The following is a 15,976-nucleotide window of genomic DNA, read 5'->3' as shown; positions in this document are numbered from 1 at the left end:
TTTGTACCTTTTTTATGCTGAAAAAAAATCAATTAAGAAATAGAACTGTTATACTTATTGCATTTGAAATTACTTATGGAGAAAAAAGTCTTATTACAGTTTTTATTTCTTTTGCTCAAAGACACATTTGAGCAGTTCCCAGTTTTCCTTTTCGAAAAATGAGTAGAAATTGATGCATTCTCTACCATTCCCACAACCCAGGAGTTAACTTTTTTGCGTATTCACTGAATTTATATAATATCTTTGCTCAAGCATATTATGTCCCTAATTCTGACAGTTACAGCCATGACCGTTATGCTAATTTTTAATACCTTTTTCTTTAGCATCAAAACCATCCAAAAGACCTAAAGCCACACATAGACCAGATGCACCCCAAATCCAGCCTGGTAACTACTTCTTTCAGTGCCTTGATCTATAACTAGGAAAACATTTGTAAGTAACATTAATCTTGACATTCACAGCTCTGCTGTGACACTAATTATAGTACCTTTTCTTCTTCAGATTCAAAACCACCAAAGCAATTACTTCCTAAACCCCAAACCACAGCAAAACCAGACATGCCATCAACTAAACCCGGTAAACATAATTTCCAGTGCTTTAGTTTAAGAAGCTCTTTCTTTGGAAATGTTGCTGAAAGTGTTTACAATTTATTATATCAACAAAACATAGAAACCCAAGCACCATGATTTTGTTCATTATCTTCTCCAAGTAGTCACACTGATGTTTTAAGTGTTAAATGAACAAATCAATGTGTGGGGAAATTGGTAAATTTTACAACTGATACTGACAGACTCCATTTTCTTTAAGAGTTTTTTAGGCTTTGTTTTCCGAATTGGGTTTGTAAATTATAGAAGCCTGGTTTTTCTGTACCTGCAATATTTCTGAACGTGAATGGAACAGCCCCTCAGGGGCAGCACTCAGGAGGTTGACACCATGTTCTTCCTCTGCAGGGACACAGCCGGACATTGCCCTCCTCTAAAATTCCCTATTGACATTTGAAATAGTAACTTTTACTAAGCGATTTCCTACCAAATAAGGGACTACTTATATAATAGTTCTGAAAAGTCAACTGTTTTGCAATTGAAATTTTCTCCCAAGATTCCAATTAGCATAAAATTCTAACTTACTTAAGAGAGTGCCTCTCATACTAAAATAAGCCTATCAAGGAGGCAATTTATATCAATAGAGAATAAACCAGATTCTGTCTCCTGTGAATTAAGCGTCAGTGAGCACCTAAAAGTTTAGACTCCCTTACTTTTATTATTTATATCTGTTTGTTTTTTATGACGCAGACTTTAAGCCTGTTACAGTTGAGACTGAAGCTCCTGCCATAACTATAGGTAATGATGGATGTCTTCTTTCTTGGTGTCTCTCTGGCCTTGCCACTGTCATCTCTGGCATTATTTGTATTCTCTTGTGTAAACAATTATTCAGGAGGGTTTTTTTCATTCATTCCCAACATTGTTAGGGACTTTTATAATGGTAGGCAGTCTCACATCTGCTGCTCAGCTCTAAGCTTTCTTTGGTCACCTTCAGAAACATTCAGTCGCTTCCAGCACTTGATGCTGTCAAGAGTCACAGGTGCTCTCTCCATCCATCTTCAAACCAGGAAATTATTGACATCTCTGTTTTTATGTGTATAATTTATGGATCTGGGAGAATAGCAATAAAAAGCTGGTTAGGGCTTGGCACAATATATAAAATTGTCTCTCAAAAAAATCTCTTGCTTCTTGATTCCATACTGTTCAAACACAACTTGAATGAATGTCAATTTTCTGTTGTCAAATTTACCTTATGATGCTGAATTCCAAACAAAATAGGGATTCCCCTTTTTTTGTTTGAAGACAGTCAGTCTTGAATATTGTTTTTCCCCTGTTGTCCTCTCTTTCTCCCTCTCCTCTGTCTGCCTTGTTTCCATCAGTTCCAAAGATGCTCTCAGAAGTAGCTTAAGCCAACTCTGTGCTGTGCGTCTTGGACAGTCAGTGAAAGGCAATCTTTGTGTAATTGCTTACAGAGGTTTTGATGATAAAAATGTTTTAATGTTACATTTAATTTTATGAATTTAATTTAAAAATAGAAACATTTAAAACTAGAGAGTCATAGTTTAATTTCATATCTATGTATATTTTAATGATTCAGGATACTATAGAATTATATGAACCCTCTTTATCCAGACAAAAAAAGTTAAATTATTGCTTTTTGGGCTTTTCTCTTAATCATCTCTGTTTCTCACTCAAATAATTATCTCCTAATTATCCATTTGAAATAAATGAATAAATGAGATAGTAAGAAAAAATACCACATTTATTCTGCAGAGGCAAACGTTTATCTTTTGCCTAAATGTCACAGATCTCCAGTAAAAAGACTGATTAAGATTTGTAAAATTCTCACCACTGCCAACATTCCTCAAAACAAGTGTTAATAATGGCAGTAAAAGGCTTTCAGATATGAACAGAGGCTTGCTTTCATGTTAATTTTTCAGAGTAATTTAAATATGTATCAGAAAACTAATTGTCCGATTTTTTGGAGCCAGGTTTCCAATATGATTGGAATCAGATCATTAAACATGAGGGCTGGAGGGGAAAGCTCTTCATTGGCCTCATATGGATGCAAAGTGCAAGGAGCATGGCTGTTTTGTAAGATAAATGGATGTCAGAGTACAGCCAGTTATTAGAGAACAAATACTATTTTTCCAGAGCTCAGAACTGCTATTTAAACATTACAGTGTTCAGAAGATTTATTTTCAAGGTAATTTTGTTATTTTCCTGTTTTTTAAATCTCCCATTACTTTGTATTGCTTTTGGTCAGTCCCTGCCACAGACGTTGAACATGTAACTCTGGGAACTGAGGCTCCCTGGACAACATTGGGTAATGAACTTTTATGTCTTTAAGCAACTGTGTTTTCTACTTATTGTCCAGTCAGTTCCATAACTATCTTGGTCAAGGGCTTTTCTCTTTCCTAAGATTTTCTCATCATCCTTCTTTGTCATTCAACTAGATTCTTCACTTAGAATGTATAGAAGATGTCTAAAACAAGTAACTTGGTTAGGATATAAGCCCATTTGAAGCCAGGGCACAGCATCTATCTCCCATACTATCCAGTTTTCTCAGTACTTTACAGAGCCTGTGATTCTGCTCAGTGTTCTGTGATAAAGCTGAATTTAAAATGCAATTAGGAGTGTCTGCCCCATAAACATCCTTTATAACTCTGTGTCCTGTCCGTCTACAGAAAGTTGGTTTAAGATATGCAGTGTGTTTTGCTGCCTACCAAGGATTAAGAAATGAAATGTGCTTTTTCTGATAGTGTTTAATGGGATGTTTGCCTAAGTGAAATATCATCTAAGTACAGGCTCCCTAAAGCTAGTGAGCCTGACTCCTGCTCTAGTGTCATAGGTACGTGCTGTGCTTCTGACTTCCCCGGGGTCAGTGTCACCTTTGAAAGTCTGACACCAGCAATAATAATCATGCTTTCAGATTATTCAAATAATGTTATATACTCTTTTTCAAAAGAACTATTGAGAGAGCACCCCCTAAATTACTTTTGCATATGAATGACAAAGAAAATTTTGAAATAAAGAGATAAACGTCTGAAGACTCAAGAAAACCTAGCAAAGTTTTAGAAAACCTAGAGCCATGTATAAATTCTCTTTTAGTTTCTGGATACATATGATATTAACCAGTTTCCTTTCTTCAGCTCCAAAAACGTCACAACGACCAAGAACACGTCGTCCACGTCCCAAATCTCCAAAACATCCAAAACCTTCCAAACATAAAACCACGCCGAGCCCAGAGGCACCTCAGACTGCAGTAGGTAAATATATGGTTCCTGGTGCCTATGGAACCTTGCTGAATGTGATAACTGGGGTGGCAGTTTAGTTTGCCACCTAATAAATCCTGTGACCCTTAAGAGCAAAGGCCCTAGTCCATACCTGTAACTTCCTCACACTGCTTAGTATCTTCTTGGTACCTGTGTGTTTTATTTGCTTCTTTGACCATCGAAATACGTTTTTCTCTGTGATTCTGGCAAAATTCATTTTTAAGAGAATTTGATGACTTTTCTCATGTGTTTAACGTTTCTTTTTAAAATTACTTTTGATCATTTCTTGCTACAGACATTGAACCTGTTGCTCCTGGGATATCTTTAGGTAACGATTCTTTATGTCCTTCAGCAAGAGCTTTTTCATATTTATAGTCATTGTCAAACCCATGTATGGTGATAGATAGATGATGAGGTCATACTTTGTCATCCTATTACAGTATTCATCTTAAAATACAAAAAGGCTTTCTAACAGAAATGTGTATGCACTTGATTCAGGACAGCTATCTGCTCCATATCTCAGCTTGAAATTGCATCATGTTGAACTGAGTCTGTCTAAACAGTACTGTTTGTAAGAGCTGAGGTCTAAATATGATTATCTACATATCCCTTATTTAGACCACTGGTACAGTCTCAATTATAATATCATGAAGTTTCTTAAGTAGCTCACTTTCTACATTCCAAGTTCTACATAACTTTTCTTTTTTACTTTGTTCCTGTTTCAATGAATTTTTTATACTATATTCTAGTAAATTACTAAGTAGAAAATTTGCCGAAGCCTAATCATTTTAAAATGTAAGTGAATACTAACTATACAGTGGTTTGAACTTCTCTCACACCATTGATGTTTAGCCAGGACTTGTAATCAGTGTTGGATTAAGGGTACTTTCAAGAAAATAAGTTTCTAACCTATATTTTATACATAATTGTAATGTAATTTTTAATCTCAGGTGAACTTTTAATTATAAATGAAAGCCTATTGATATACTAAGGGAGAAAATTTCAAACCAAAGTAACAAACTTTACTTAAAGAAACTCTGACAAGCTTTAGAAAGTTTCAAGCCATGTTATATCATCCAATTCACAGTTCATGAATCCATCAGCACTGTATTAATATGGAATTGTCTTCCTTCAGCTCCAAAAACAACAAAGAGGCCCCGTCGTCCACGCCCCAAACCTAAAACCACACCCCATCCAGAAGTACCTCAGGCTACACTGGGTAAATATGTGGTTTCTGAATTAAGAAATCCAAGCAGTCCACCCAAGCTGGGACCCTAAATTCTATGCAAATAATTGGTACATGCCCTATGTATCTATCAAGAGTAAAAGCTACTAGTTAGGAGTACGTGAGATACATGTGTACCCCATGCTTTCTGTGTGTGAACCTTCTCCATAATGTCCTTTTTACTTACTTTTCTTATTATTTAATTCCAATCATGTCTTAAAGATAAAGTTTTCTCAGTAAAGTATTAAGCCTACACAACCAACTCAAGTACTTTTATTAGCCCCTTCTAAATTCCCATAACCATATTAACAACTGCAAGATGCATCAGAAGTAGGAAGTATGTTTTAGTTCCCAATCAGTTCGTACTATAATTGTAAACAAAAGCTGCTCCAGCATTAAACACATAGAAAATAACATAGGGCAGCATACTTATATGAATGTAAATTAAGTTCTCAGGTGGTATAATTGCTGCATGCTAGGAGTGTAGTAAATATTTGTCAAGAGCAGGAAAATAAATCCAGGATAATTAGAAAGAAATCAATACAGAATTTGGACTAGTGGAGGACAAGCAAGGAGTGTGATGAAACTGGCACGCCAGATAGAGGAGGCTTGTTGATGCCCTCCTATTAAATGGGCTCACAGGATGAAATAAAGGGGTTGGGGGAGTCTGGGATGTCTACTCAAGAGTTTAAATTTGATCCAGTGGGCTGAGTATCCTTTTTCTGCACTATACCATGCTTTTTCTATTCTTATAACTGAAGATGCCTAGTCAAATAAGATACCACAAACTGAGAGGTGGTTCCTCACCTTATCATTGGATTGGCCAAGAAGTTCATTAAGTTTTTTTCTGTACAATGGCTCTATTAGTGCCTAGTTGTATTTAACATCATTCAAAACAATTTTGTTAGATTGTGACACCTGTCATCTCAGCCTGCATTAAAAAAACACATCAAAATTGGTTTTTGTACAGCCACTTTAATATTGAAGATGGAAGAAGATATGCAACATCTTCAGTGTTATGCTTTATTATTTCAAGAAAGGTAAAAATGCAACTGAAACACAAAAAATGTGTGCAGTGTATGGTGAAGGTGCTATGACTGATCAAATGTGTCAAAAGTGGTTTGTGACGTCTCTTGGTACTATTGACATTTTAGGCAAATAATTCATTGCTGTGGGGCTGTCTTATGCACTGGAAGATGTTTAGCAGCACCCCTGGCCTCTACCCACTAGTAGCCCATAGCAGGAAATAGATGACATACTCAAACATCCAAATCAATAAAGTTATTGGTGAAAATGAAAAATGGGTCTTTTATTTTATGGGGAAAAACCATACAAACTTTTTGGCCAACCCAATATATTGAATACCACTGTTTTCACTAAGGATTAATCTTGTAGTGAGTATAGTCTGAGCTTCCTGTTGGCTATCTATTGTATGTGTGGTCGACAGACGCTAGGTGACCCCCTATTCCCTGCCCCAGTTCACCTCCCACCCCCGTAGTTCCTGCCTCTTGGTGTTAAAAGTTTTGTGTAGTCCATCTTTTCCCTCCCTTTCCCTCTTCTCCCTTAGAAGCCTTTTTTTTTACTGGAAAGATGAATTTTCTGACATTTCATGCATTCACAAAAATCTCTTTGGTTTCTTTTTATTATTTTTGATCAGTTCCTGCGACAATCTTTGAACCAGTTATTCTTACAACTGAGGCTCCAGGGGTGACACTAGGTAATGACACATTATGTTCACCAGCATCTGCTTTTCCTGCTCATTTCACACCCATTTCATCACCCTCATCACTATAGCTCCTCCTGCTTCACAGCATCTCTGTGTCATCCTCTATTGTCAATTACTTTTTAATATATTGAAGAGTATTAAAACAACTCATTTGTTTTAAGAAAGCTAAATATAATAAGTATAATCCTATTCACAACTTCTGGAACTAAAACACTCTATTAACCAGAGATTTTCATCCTTTAACTCCCAAAGTGCCTGAATGAACTCACCATCCACATCCCAAACCTAAAACCACACCAAGTCCTGAAGCCCTCAGACTGAACCGGGTAAATGCGTAGATCTTGGAAAAGGAATCCTGGCAGCCCATCCCAAAGAAAGTGAAGGGACAAGTTAGGGTCAGCAGCTATTGCCACTTCACAGTAGGCTTGAGAATACTGTTGGAGAGGCCTTAGGTGGTGGCCAAATTCCTTACTTGGTGCACTGGAATTTTCCCTCTAAATGTCTATGTAATTGACTTCTTATTTGATTCTCCACATCCTTTATTCTGCTGCTTTGGGGTTAAATGTTCTGAAAATATCAATTAAATCCATCTGATCTACTGGGTCATTTAAGGCCACTGTTTCCTTGTTGATTTTCTGTCTGGAAGATCTATCCATTGATGTCAATGGGGTGTTAAAATCTCCTATTCTGACTATATTACTGTCAATCTCTCCCTTTGTAGTCATCCTTTAAATGTTGAATTTGTGTTGTGGACTGAAACAACTACAGAACGACATATGTTTGAGGAAATAGGAAGTTATTTCTTGGTAACTATAAAAGTTGTGTAAATCATAGTAAGGATCTAGTGCCAGAGTTGGCCAACATTTTCTATAAAGGGCTAGATAGTAAATATTTGGGGGCTTTGGGGACAATGTAGTCTTTGTTGAGTATTTTTCTCTTATCCTATTTTTTTTAAACAACCACTTAAAATAGAAAAATCATTCTTTGCTCTCATGGGCTGTTTGAAAAGAAGACTTGGGCAAGATTTGGTGCATGAGCCATAGTTTTTGGGGGGAAGGGAGTGAAGAAGTACAGGAAGGAAGGACATGTGTGGAAGCCAGTGAGAGGAGTCAGAGGCTTCTCTGACTGATGAAGGCTGCCAGGCTTCTAAGTGTTGATCAGAGCATTTCATTGAGGTTGCTACAACTAAATGGGCCTGTGCAACCAGTTGCAAAGGGATTTTGAATGTTAGACTTATGAGTTTGGATTTCATGTTAAAATAATCAGTATCCATATATGGTCAGGCTTTCCCTAAGCGCTGGACAGAGGGATAGATACCCTGCTGTACCTCAGGCTGCCTGCTCTCTTTAGTACCCCTGTGTTCCCTTTCCAAAGATGACTTTTCAACAAGATGGGTATGGTTGGCTGTGGTGCATTACTTAGGCTAGGATCATCAAAGTGAGAAGCTTCAGGGACACTTCACAGGGGTAGTTATCTGAGTACAAAGATAGTCTCTAAGTGAGAAATTGATACTTGAGTGCAAAGGCACCATATCTCTCAGCTTTGAGGGTTAATAGTGTTTGCTTTGTACCCCTGACACATTATTACTTTGGTACAATTCTTTTTGAAGTGAATGTTCTGAAACAATATAAATGTTTACCATTTCACTGATTTTTTTAAAATTATTATTAAAAATAATAATTTAATAATAAAATAATAAAACATAATAAAATAATAAAATCAGCTCCTGCTACAGTCCTTGAACCAGTTACCCCTAAAAACAAGACTCCAGGGACAGCGTTTGGCAATGCCACTTTCTGACCTTCAGCAAGTCTGTTTTTTGCTCATTGTCAAATCCATTCCACTCTGTTGTCATTTAATTCCATTTTTCATCTTATGAGTTAAACATGCATAAAACAAGTTACCTCTTGTTCTTAAGAGGTAAGAACCATGCCTACATCTAGTGTATGGTAGTTTCTTGCGCTGTAACTTACTTTAAAATTTTTTCATGCCACCTTATGTTTTTAGATTAACTAGAGTGCTCTTTTAAGGTAAATTACATTTATCTATAGACGTGCCTGATCTTGACCTATGCTAACCATTCTGTAATAGGAAAGTTTCATTATATGTTCTTTGTACATCTAGTTTTTTATCTCTCTGGTTTTTTGGTTGTTTTCTTGACATTTGGGTAATATGTTTTCAGTGATTTGTCTAACAGATAATGTGATCAAGGCCAGTAAGTTCAAATAGCAAGCCCAATCCTTAAGGTTAATCTGAGTTCCCTTACTCTCCACCTTAGTTTAGAAATAATTCTTAACTTTTTAAATGCAGTCAGATGTCTTTTTGCATTAAGATAATGTAAAAAAATACAGATGTGACTCTATGAATTAATAACTTTATTTTTATGTCAATTCCCACCCCCCCGCCATGTCTTCAATAACAAATAAGATATGGTAGCATAGTAGGGACAAATTTTTCATACTAGAAAGATCCATTTTCTGAAACTCAATAAAATCTATAAAGCTTTGGAAAACTTAAAGATTTTTAAACCCTCTAATTCAGAACTGTAAACTTTAAAGTAACTGAACATTGTCTTTTTCCACCTCCAAATACATCCAAATGGACATGTCATTAACACACAAACTTAAAACCATTCCATGTCCGGATGCACCTGACACTATACTAGAGAAAGGCCAAGTCCATGGCTAAAAGAGACTATGAGCCAGCCGCTGATTGAGAATGTAAACCCACATAACCCCTAGTGAGGGAATCATGAAGAGTCCTTCCCCCATCAGGGTTGGCAAGGAGTTTGTATTTGGAGGAAACATAATCTGCCCTCTGACTCTGAGTACTAGGAGACATGCTTTACTTCTCAGTCTGCAGGATAATTGAGCACAAAAACTTTTCCTGCATGAAAAACATAGAGAATGAGAATAAGGCAGGGTGTTTGTGCAAATTCAAGGTTTTTCTTGAGTATATAAACATTAGGTGTGAGACACATCATATGAGGTCTTAAAGAAGTAAAATATCAATTTAGGCTCAGTAAGGTAGGGACACAGTTTGGGCCTTGATGTCATAACAGAATTTACACAAATGGAGAGGTGAGAGTGAACAAAGGTGAAAAAATAGAATTTGTGTAGAGACAACCAGAAAGGGAAGAGATCCTGCTTCTTCTGTCAAGTCAAAGTACTTTTGTTGGTGATTATGCATTTGGATTGCACCGCGGGAAGTTGAAGGAGGCTTATATTGTTCTTATGGGTGTGAGAAATCTCTTATTTCCACACTGAATTAAGTTTTCCCCATACTGACAGTGGATGGGCACTAAACATGACCAAAAGTAATGACTACTCATGAGATGAAGAAGTCCATAACTACAGTTTGTCCAAATCTAGACAAAACAATTAATTTCCTTTTGTATTAGTTTGCTAGAGAAGTCATAGAAAAATACTACAGACTGGGTGGCTTAAATAACAGAAGTCTACTTCTTACAACTCTATAGGCTTAAAGTTGAAGTCTTGAAGGTGAAGGTGTCAGGTGGCTTAATTTCTACCAAAGCCTCTCTCATTGGCTTGCCAATGGCCGCCATCCTCACATGGTCTTTTTTATGTGTACAAGGGTCCCTTCTTATAAGGACATCAGTTCTATTGGGTTAGGGCCATATACCCTTAACACCTCATTTAGCTTTAACTGTCTCCTTAAAGGCCCCATCTCCAAATACAGTCACATTGGGAGTTAAGGTTTCATGTGAATTTTAGGGAGACACAATTAAGTCCATAAATACTTTCATCCAGAATTTTTATTCAAATTACTCTTGAGGTGATAGTACAATGGCAAGATTCATTTTTAAAAAAACTCTTTTTTTCCTTCAGTTCCTGTTACAGACCTTGAACCTGTTATTTTTACAACTGAGACCTCTGGAACAACGTTAGGTAATGACCCTGTGCTTTCACCAAGGTTTTTGCCACTCGTCATGTACTCCATTCAGTCTCCATCCACATAATGTGGCTTTTTCTTCTTTATGCAACAGCCATCATCATCCTCCATTGCCATTCAATCACTTCCTTCACCTGAAGAATAGAGCAGCCTCTTAAAAACAAGTTTCCTATTGTTTTTATGAGAGCAGGCATGAGCTTAGTCAAAAACATTTACCTGTCTTGTACTGCATTTGAAATTGTCATATCATCTTGTGCTTCCTTGAATAGTGTTCTGTGTTAAAACTGAGTTTAAAATAAATTGGGATCTATTTCTTATCTAAGCTGATTTTAAATAACAGCTACTCTTATTTTCCTTTGCAAATCTGTTTCTAGATTTTTTTAAAAAGCTATCTACATGGTATGTTGTTTCTTTGTGTTTGAAGTACTAATGTGTTTTATTACTAATTTTACAAATAAGGAATTACCCAAATTTGAAAATTTAAATTACAAGCCTCTTCCTTAGTATGACCGTAACTTCCTCCTCCCTTGCATCAGAGTTGAGCTCTCTCCTTCTCAATCATTTGGTTTCCATTGAGTAAACTCTCTAAGTATCTGATTACAAGTGCTAACCTTCAGGACTTGAATGAGTGTTTGGCCCCCAAAGTATCCTCGATGATAAAAGAAAACACATTGGCGTGAAATGAGTAAACATTTTCAACTACAGACAATTTCCTAGAACTTTAGGAAATCTAACAAGTTTTGCAAAAACCTCTCCTTAGTATCAAGAGGCATAAGACCCAGAGTAACACAATACTTTTCTTTCTTCAGCTACCAAAGCATCAAAAAGGCCCCATCGTCCACGTCTCAGACCTAAAAGCACACCAAGCCCTCAAGTACCTCAGACCAAACTGGGTAACTGTGTGATTCCTTGGTTTAACAGTGAGCCCTAGTAGCCTATTGAGGACCCAAAGCAGTGCCAAGATTATGTTCTCTAAGCAAAAGGTCATGAGGCATAGTCAGTAATATCCCCTCTTCCCATGTGTCACAGAGAATAAGACTGTGCAAGATATCATGGGTGCCAGAATACCTTATTATTTCTATTGAGAATCTTCTTTGATACGCATATGTAGTCTATTTCTTGCTGTCAAATTTCATCAAAATCTTAAAACTTTTTTAGCAGAGCCAATATTTAGTTGAGTAAATAAATATTCCTGGATCAATATTGGCAACCATGGGTGACATGTCAGCTGTAGGAAACCTCTTTTATTTCTAAAACACTGAAGTTGAGTACATGTTTGCATGATAATACACATTTTAAATGTTGATCTTGCAAAGGAAAAGGTCAGGGTGGATTGGACTTGGACCTTGGACCTGGACCCACTATGGGATATGAATGAATAGAGAGAAAAGTGAACCAAGAGAAGGAGTAGACATGTGGGTTGGGTAGGAGTTGAGTAAAAGCAGTCCAGTCTATTACAGACTGTCTTACTTCTAGATAATCAAAACATGGATGTTGATGGTGCTACATTTGGAAGGGTCCATCTACAGAGTTGAAAGAAGATTTTGAGTACCTGAACAACCTTAGATTTGATTCAGAGACATCAGCTCTCTCTCTCCTTTTTGTGGGCATAGACCAGACTTAGGTTCTTCTGAGTACTACAGACTAAGTGACTATCTTTATTCTGCTCTCTTACATGCTATGGTTTGTTCCTGGCAAGATCAACGTAGTCCACTTCAATGATTAATTTTTATATCTATTTCAAATTTATAAAGTCTACTTATCTATGTTGACTTAAACATAGTTAAGTATCCATGTTCAGTTGCCATAGAAGTAGAGATTGATCAGATTTCCTAAATAGACAGATTCTTTTCTATGTCTAGATTTGAAAATAAACTTAGAGTTTTTCATACCAGTCAGAATCTATGAGTTAAAACCTAGGAGAATTTAATGCTGACTTCCTTAAGATACTAAATTAGTTCAAAAAGCTAATCCTAAAACTGTGAATATAATTTGGCTAAATTGTCAAAGAATGAACACCTACTCTTTTTCTCAGTTATTTTTTCTTTTTTTTTTTTCTATAGACGGATTGTATACAAGATTGTTTGGATGTGAATGTTTTATTTTTTCATGTATTTTAAAATCTCTTTGGATTACTGTATTTTTTGGTCAGCTCCTGCTGCAGTCCTTGAACCTGTCACTCTTAGACCACAGGCCCCAGGAACACCATTAGGTAATGATACCATGTGTTTTCAACAAGTCTTATTCTCATTATTGTAAAATCCAGAGTTTCATCTTGCTTCATGTGAGAATAGTGTCATCTTTTGTGGTCATTCATTTATACTATTCTTAAAATTACAAAAAATTGTAAAACAAATTACCTGTTGTTTTTAATAGAACCAGTCATGCATGAACCATATTAAGACATTTATTTGCCATGCAACCTATTTGAAGTTCTGTCATAACATTCTGTGTTTTGTTTAAGCAGTATTTGTAGAAAAACTAGTTTTAAAACATATTATGGCTCTCTATCTCTGATCCCATAAGATAAAGCCATTAACAGCCATCATAGGGCCAAGAAGATTCATTACTGCATATCTACATTTCTATCTTTTTTCTATTTGCATACTATTTGTTGTTCTTATTTTAATAGTCATGTAGAAAATGCACCCAAAGTTGGAAGATTAAATTATAAATCTCAGATTTAGTGTGAGCTTCATTATCCACTAAAATTTAGCAACAGTTTTTAACTTTTTTGTTACCCAATCAAGCTGTCCTATGAGACTTTGATTATAATTAATAGCATTTATTTATTTAATTTAAAAGTATTTTTTCCCCCAAAGAATCTCCTATGATAAAAGAGTATATAAAAGAAGTATATGTGAGAGAAATCTCAAATGAAACAGGCAAATATCTAGCATGGAAAACCTATAGAATCATGTTTTGACCTCCAATACCTTCTAGAACCATAGATAATGTAATTATGTAGTAACCCAAGAATTTCTTCCTTCAGCTTCCAAACCATCACAACGCACAGGCCGTCCATGTCCCAGACCAAAAACCACACCACGTTCTGAAGCATCTGAATCCAAACCAGGTAAACATATGTTCCTGGTTTAGAGTCCCAGTAGCCTAACCCAGCAGGGTCTCAAGAGTAACATTTGGAGCAGAGAAAGGTAGATTAAGAAAGAATGGAGACTTGAAATCACTATAGCACATGGATGAGTAGAAAGATGGTGAGGAATAAAATCAGAAAAAGGAGGTAAAAATAGAGATTAACCAGAAGAAGAAGCCTAACACGATACTAGTATAGAGGATGCCTAACTTCAAGGTGGTAGTCAAAGCTTTTCTGGGTCTAGATCAGTCCATGGACTTTCATGGTTGCAATCTGATGGGCCAGTTAAAATTTGGTCTAGTAGACAGCAAGCTCTTCTTTGCGCATGACGACATGCTCTTTCTTAGCTTAGAATAGATGAATACCCTATTCAATTCACCATGCTGAGGTCTCAGAGTCTTTCCAAAGATAAGTTCTTAGCAAACCCACACATCCCACTTTGGACTATTAGTTAGAATTAGATGATCAAAGAAAGAGGAATAAGGCAATAAATACCTAACATAGGTATGGCTACATTTTAGAAAATATTTATTCTTGTCTAGTTCAATAGTTTTTCAAAGTTGCTCTATAGTTCAACTAAGAACTATACAACTAAGATTCATTTTCAGGTAAATATTTGCATTTTCTTTAAAACAGTTTGGTTTATTTTAAATACTTTTGGTCAGTTTCTACTGCAGACTTTGAACCTGTTACATTCAGGACTGAGACTTGGGTGCCAACACAAGGTAATAACACATTGTAGTCCTCAGTCAGTCCTTTCCTTCTCACCGTCAGACTCATTCCATCAGCCTTGTAGCTACAAGTTCTTTTGCTTCCTAAGGCTACATCACCATCCTTTGTTGTCACTCCATTATATTCTTCATCATAAAAGCATTGATGATCTAATTCTTAAAACAAGTTATCCTTTATCTTCAAGAGAGCCATGCATGAACTTAACTCAAGTCATCTGTTATACATATAACCATCTGAAATGTCATTTTGTGTGTTTTTTAACTAATGTTTTCTGAAAGCTTGGTTTAAAAAGCAATTCTCTTGACTCTAACAACTATGACTGTGTCCAGGAGTTTCTTTGTGTTTCTAAAAGTCTACTTTCTTTTAATTATGTGATTGTTGTTCTTTGATTGACATTTGAGTTAATTATGTGGTCTTATTTAGTTAACTGTCAAAGTCTGTATGTGGGTATCACCATACCACCATAATATTTTACCAGTGATTATTACCCTTTGTATTCAGCAGAAGAGTCCTACAAATGATTTTTCACTTCTTGAATTAGTAACTTAATTTTATTTATGATTCATTTCTAATGAATTTTCTATTGTAAAAAAGACATATTTGGGGGTAAAAGTTTCAAATTAAACAGTTAAAAAGACAATTTCCTAAAATGTAAGGAAATCTAATGAGTTTTAGAAAATCTGGAGCCATGGATCATGCTCTGCATAGCTTCTAAACTACAGACTCTGTAGTAACTGAAGGTTTCTTTCTTCAGCTCCTAAACCACCAAAACGGACCCGTCGTCCACGTCCCAAACCTAAAACCACACCAACTACTGAGGCACCTCAAACCAAACTGGGTAAATGTGGGTTTCTGATTAAGGTTCTGAGTCCTAACAGCTTTTGGGAATTTGGGTTTGGGGTCCATGGTGGGAGTGATAGCCCATGTGAGTCCTCTGTGGGTAAGGGCACAAGATCAGCTGCTCCTGCTCCCATTGTTAAGTTAGCAAAGGGAATCATGGTTGGGGGAGACCTGCGTTACACTGAATTCCGTGTACTTTCTGCATAAAGATCTTCTCATTTAATAGGTATTTTACTTATTTTTTCTTATTTCATTATATTCTTTTATTAAAGACAAAATAACTTAATTAGAATAAAGCATTTTTAATTCCAGAAACAAACGCTGAGTGCCTTCCATCCCCCTACAGCCACTGTGAGGGTATCACAAAAGCAGGCAGTTCATTTTTACTTTGCAGTCTATGGTATAGTCAAAGTCAAAACCTGCCTCAATATGGAACATTCAGAGATTAAATCAAGGCAGTCAAAATCTAGCTTGATGTTTTCAGGGGCCATAAACATCTATGAGCTTAGAGAGAGAGAAGTTTGTGAAGGGCAGGAATAAGGAGTTGGAAAGAATTTGGGTCTTAAAATCATGAAAATGAACAGAGTCTGAAAGAAAGGGGATATGGAGACCAACTAGAAGGCACAGACT

General features: G+C 36.2%; 1 protein-coding gene across 12 annotated transcripts in view; it reads left to right on the top strand.

Moving 5' to 3' along the window:
* ABI3BP (ABI family member 3 binding protein) overlaps nucleotides 1–15,976 on the top strand; it is a 245,748-nt gene that overhangs the window by 150,694 nt on the left and 79,078 nt on the right. For 9 of the 12 annotated variants that reach the window (XM_054577379.1, XM_054577381.1, XM_054577377.1 and 6 more), the window contains 14 exons: nucleotides 324–386; nucleotides 502–576; nucleotides 1,293–1,340; nucleotides 2,809–2,868; nucleotides 3,695–3,811; nucleotides 4,113–4,145; nucleotides 4,953–5,036; nucleotides 6,700–6,759; nucleotides 10,617–10,676; nucleotides 11,490–11,573; nucleotides 12,833–12,892; nucleotides 13,673–13,756; nucleotides 14,440–14,499; nucleotides 15,261–15,344. In XM_054577379.1, the coding sequence (XP_054433354.1) occupies nucleotides 324–386; nucleotides 502–576; nucleotides 1,293–1,340; nucleotides 2,809–2,868; nucleotides 3,695–3,811; nucleotides 4,113–4,145; nucleotides 4,953–5,036; nucleotides 6,700–6,759; nucleotides 10,617–10,676; nucleotides 11,490–11,573; nucleotides 12,833–12,892; nucleotides 13,673–13,756; nucleotides 14,440–14,499; nucleotides 15,261–15,344 (972 nt within the window). The remainder of the gene's footprint in view (nucleotides 1–323; nucleotides 387–501; nucleotides 577–1,292; nucleotides 1,341–2,808; nucleotides 2,869–3,694; nucleotides 3,812–4,112; nucleotides 4,146–4,952; nucleotides 5,037–6,699; nucleotides 6,760–10,616; nucleotides 10,677–11,489; nucleotides 11,574–12,832; nucleotides 12,893–13,672; nucleotides 13,757–14,439; nucleotides 14,500–15,260; nucleotides 15,345–15,976) is intronic. The other 3 variants (XM_054577375.1, XM_054577376.1, XM_054577380.1) reach the window with 3 other exon arrangements.

This window comes from Pteronotus mesoamericanus, unplaced genomic scaffold, assembly GCF_021234165.1.
Source record: "Pteronotus mesoamericanus isolate MK-2021 breed Mesoamerican mustached bat unplaced genomic scaffold, CSHL_Meso_final contig_42, whole genome shotgun sequence".
NCBI classification, from domain to species: domain Eukaryota; kingdom Metazoa; phylum Chordata; class Mammalia; order Chiroptera; family Mormoopidae; genus Pteronotus; species Pteronotus mesoamericanus.
This window is presented reverse-complemented; position numbering and strand designations above follow the sequence as displayed.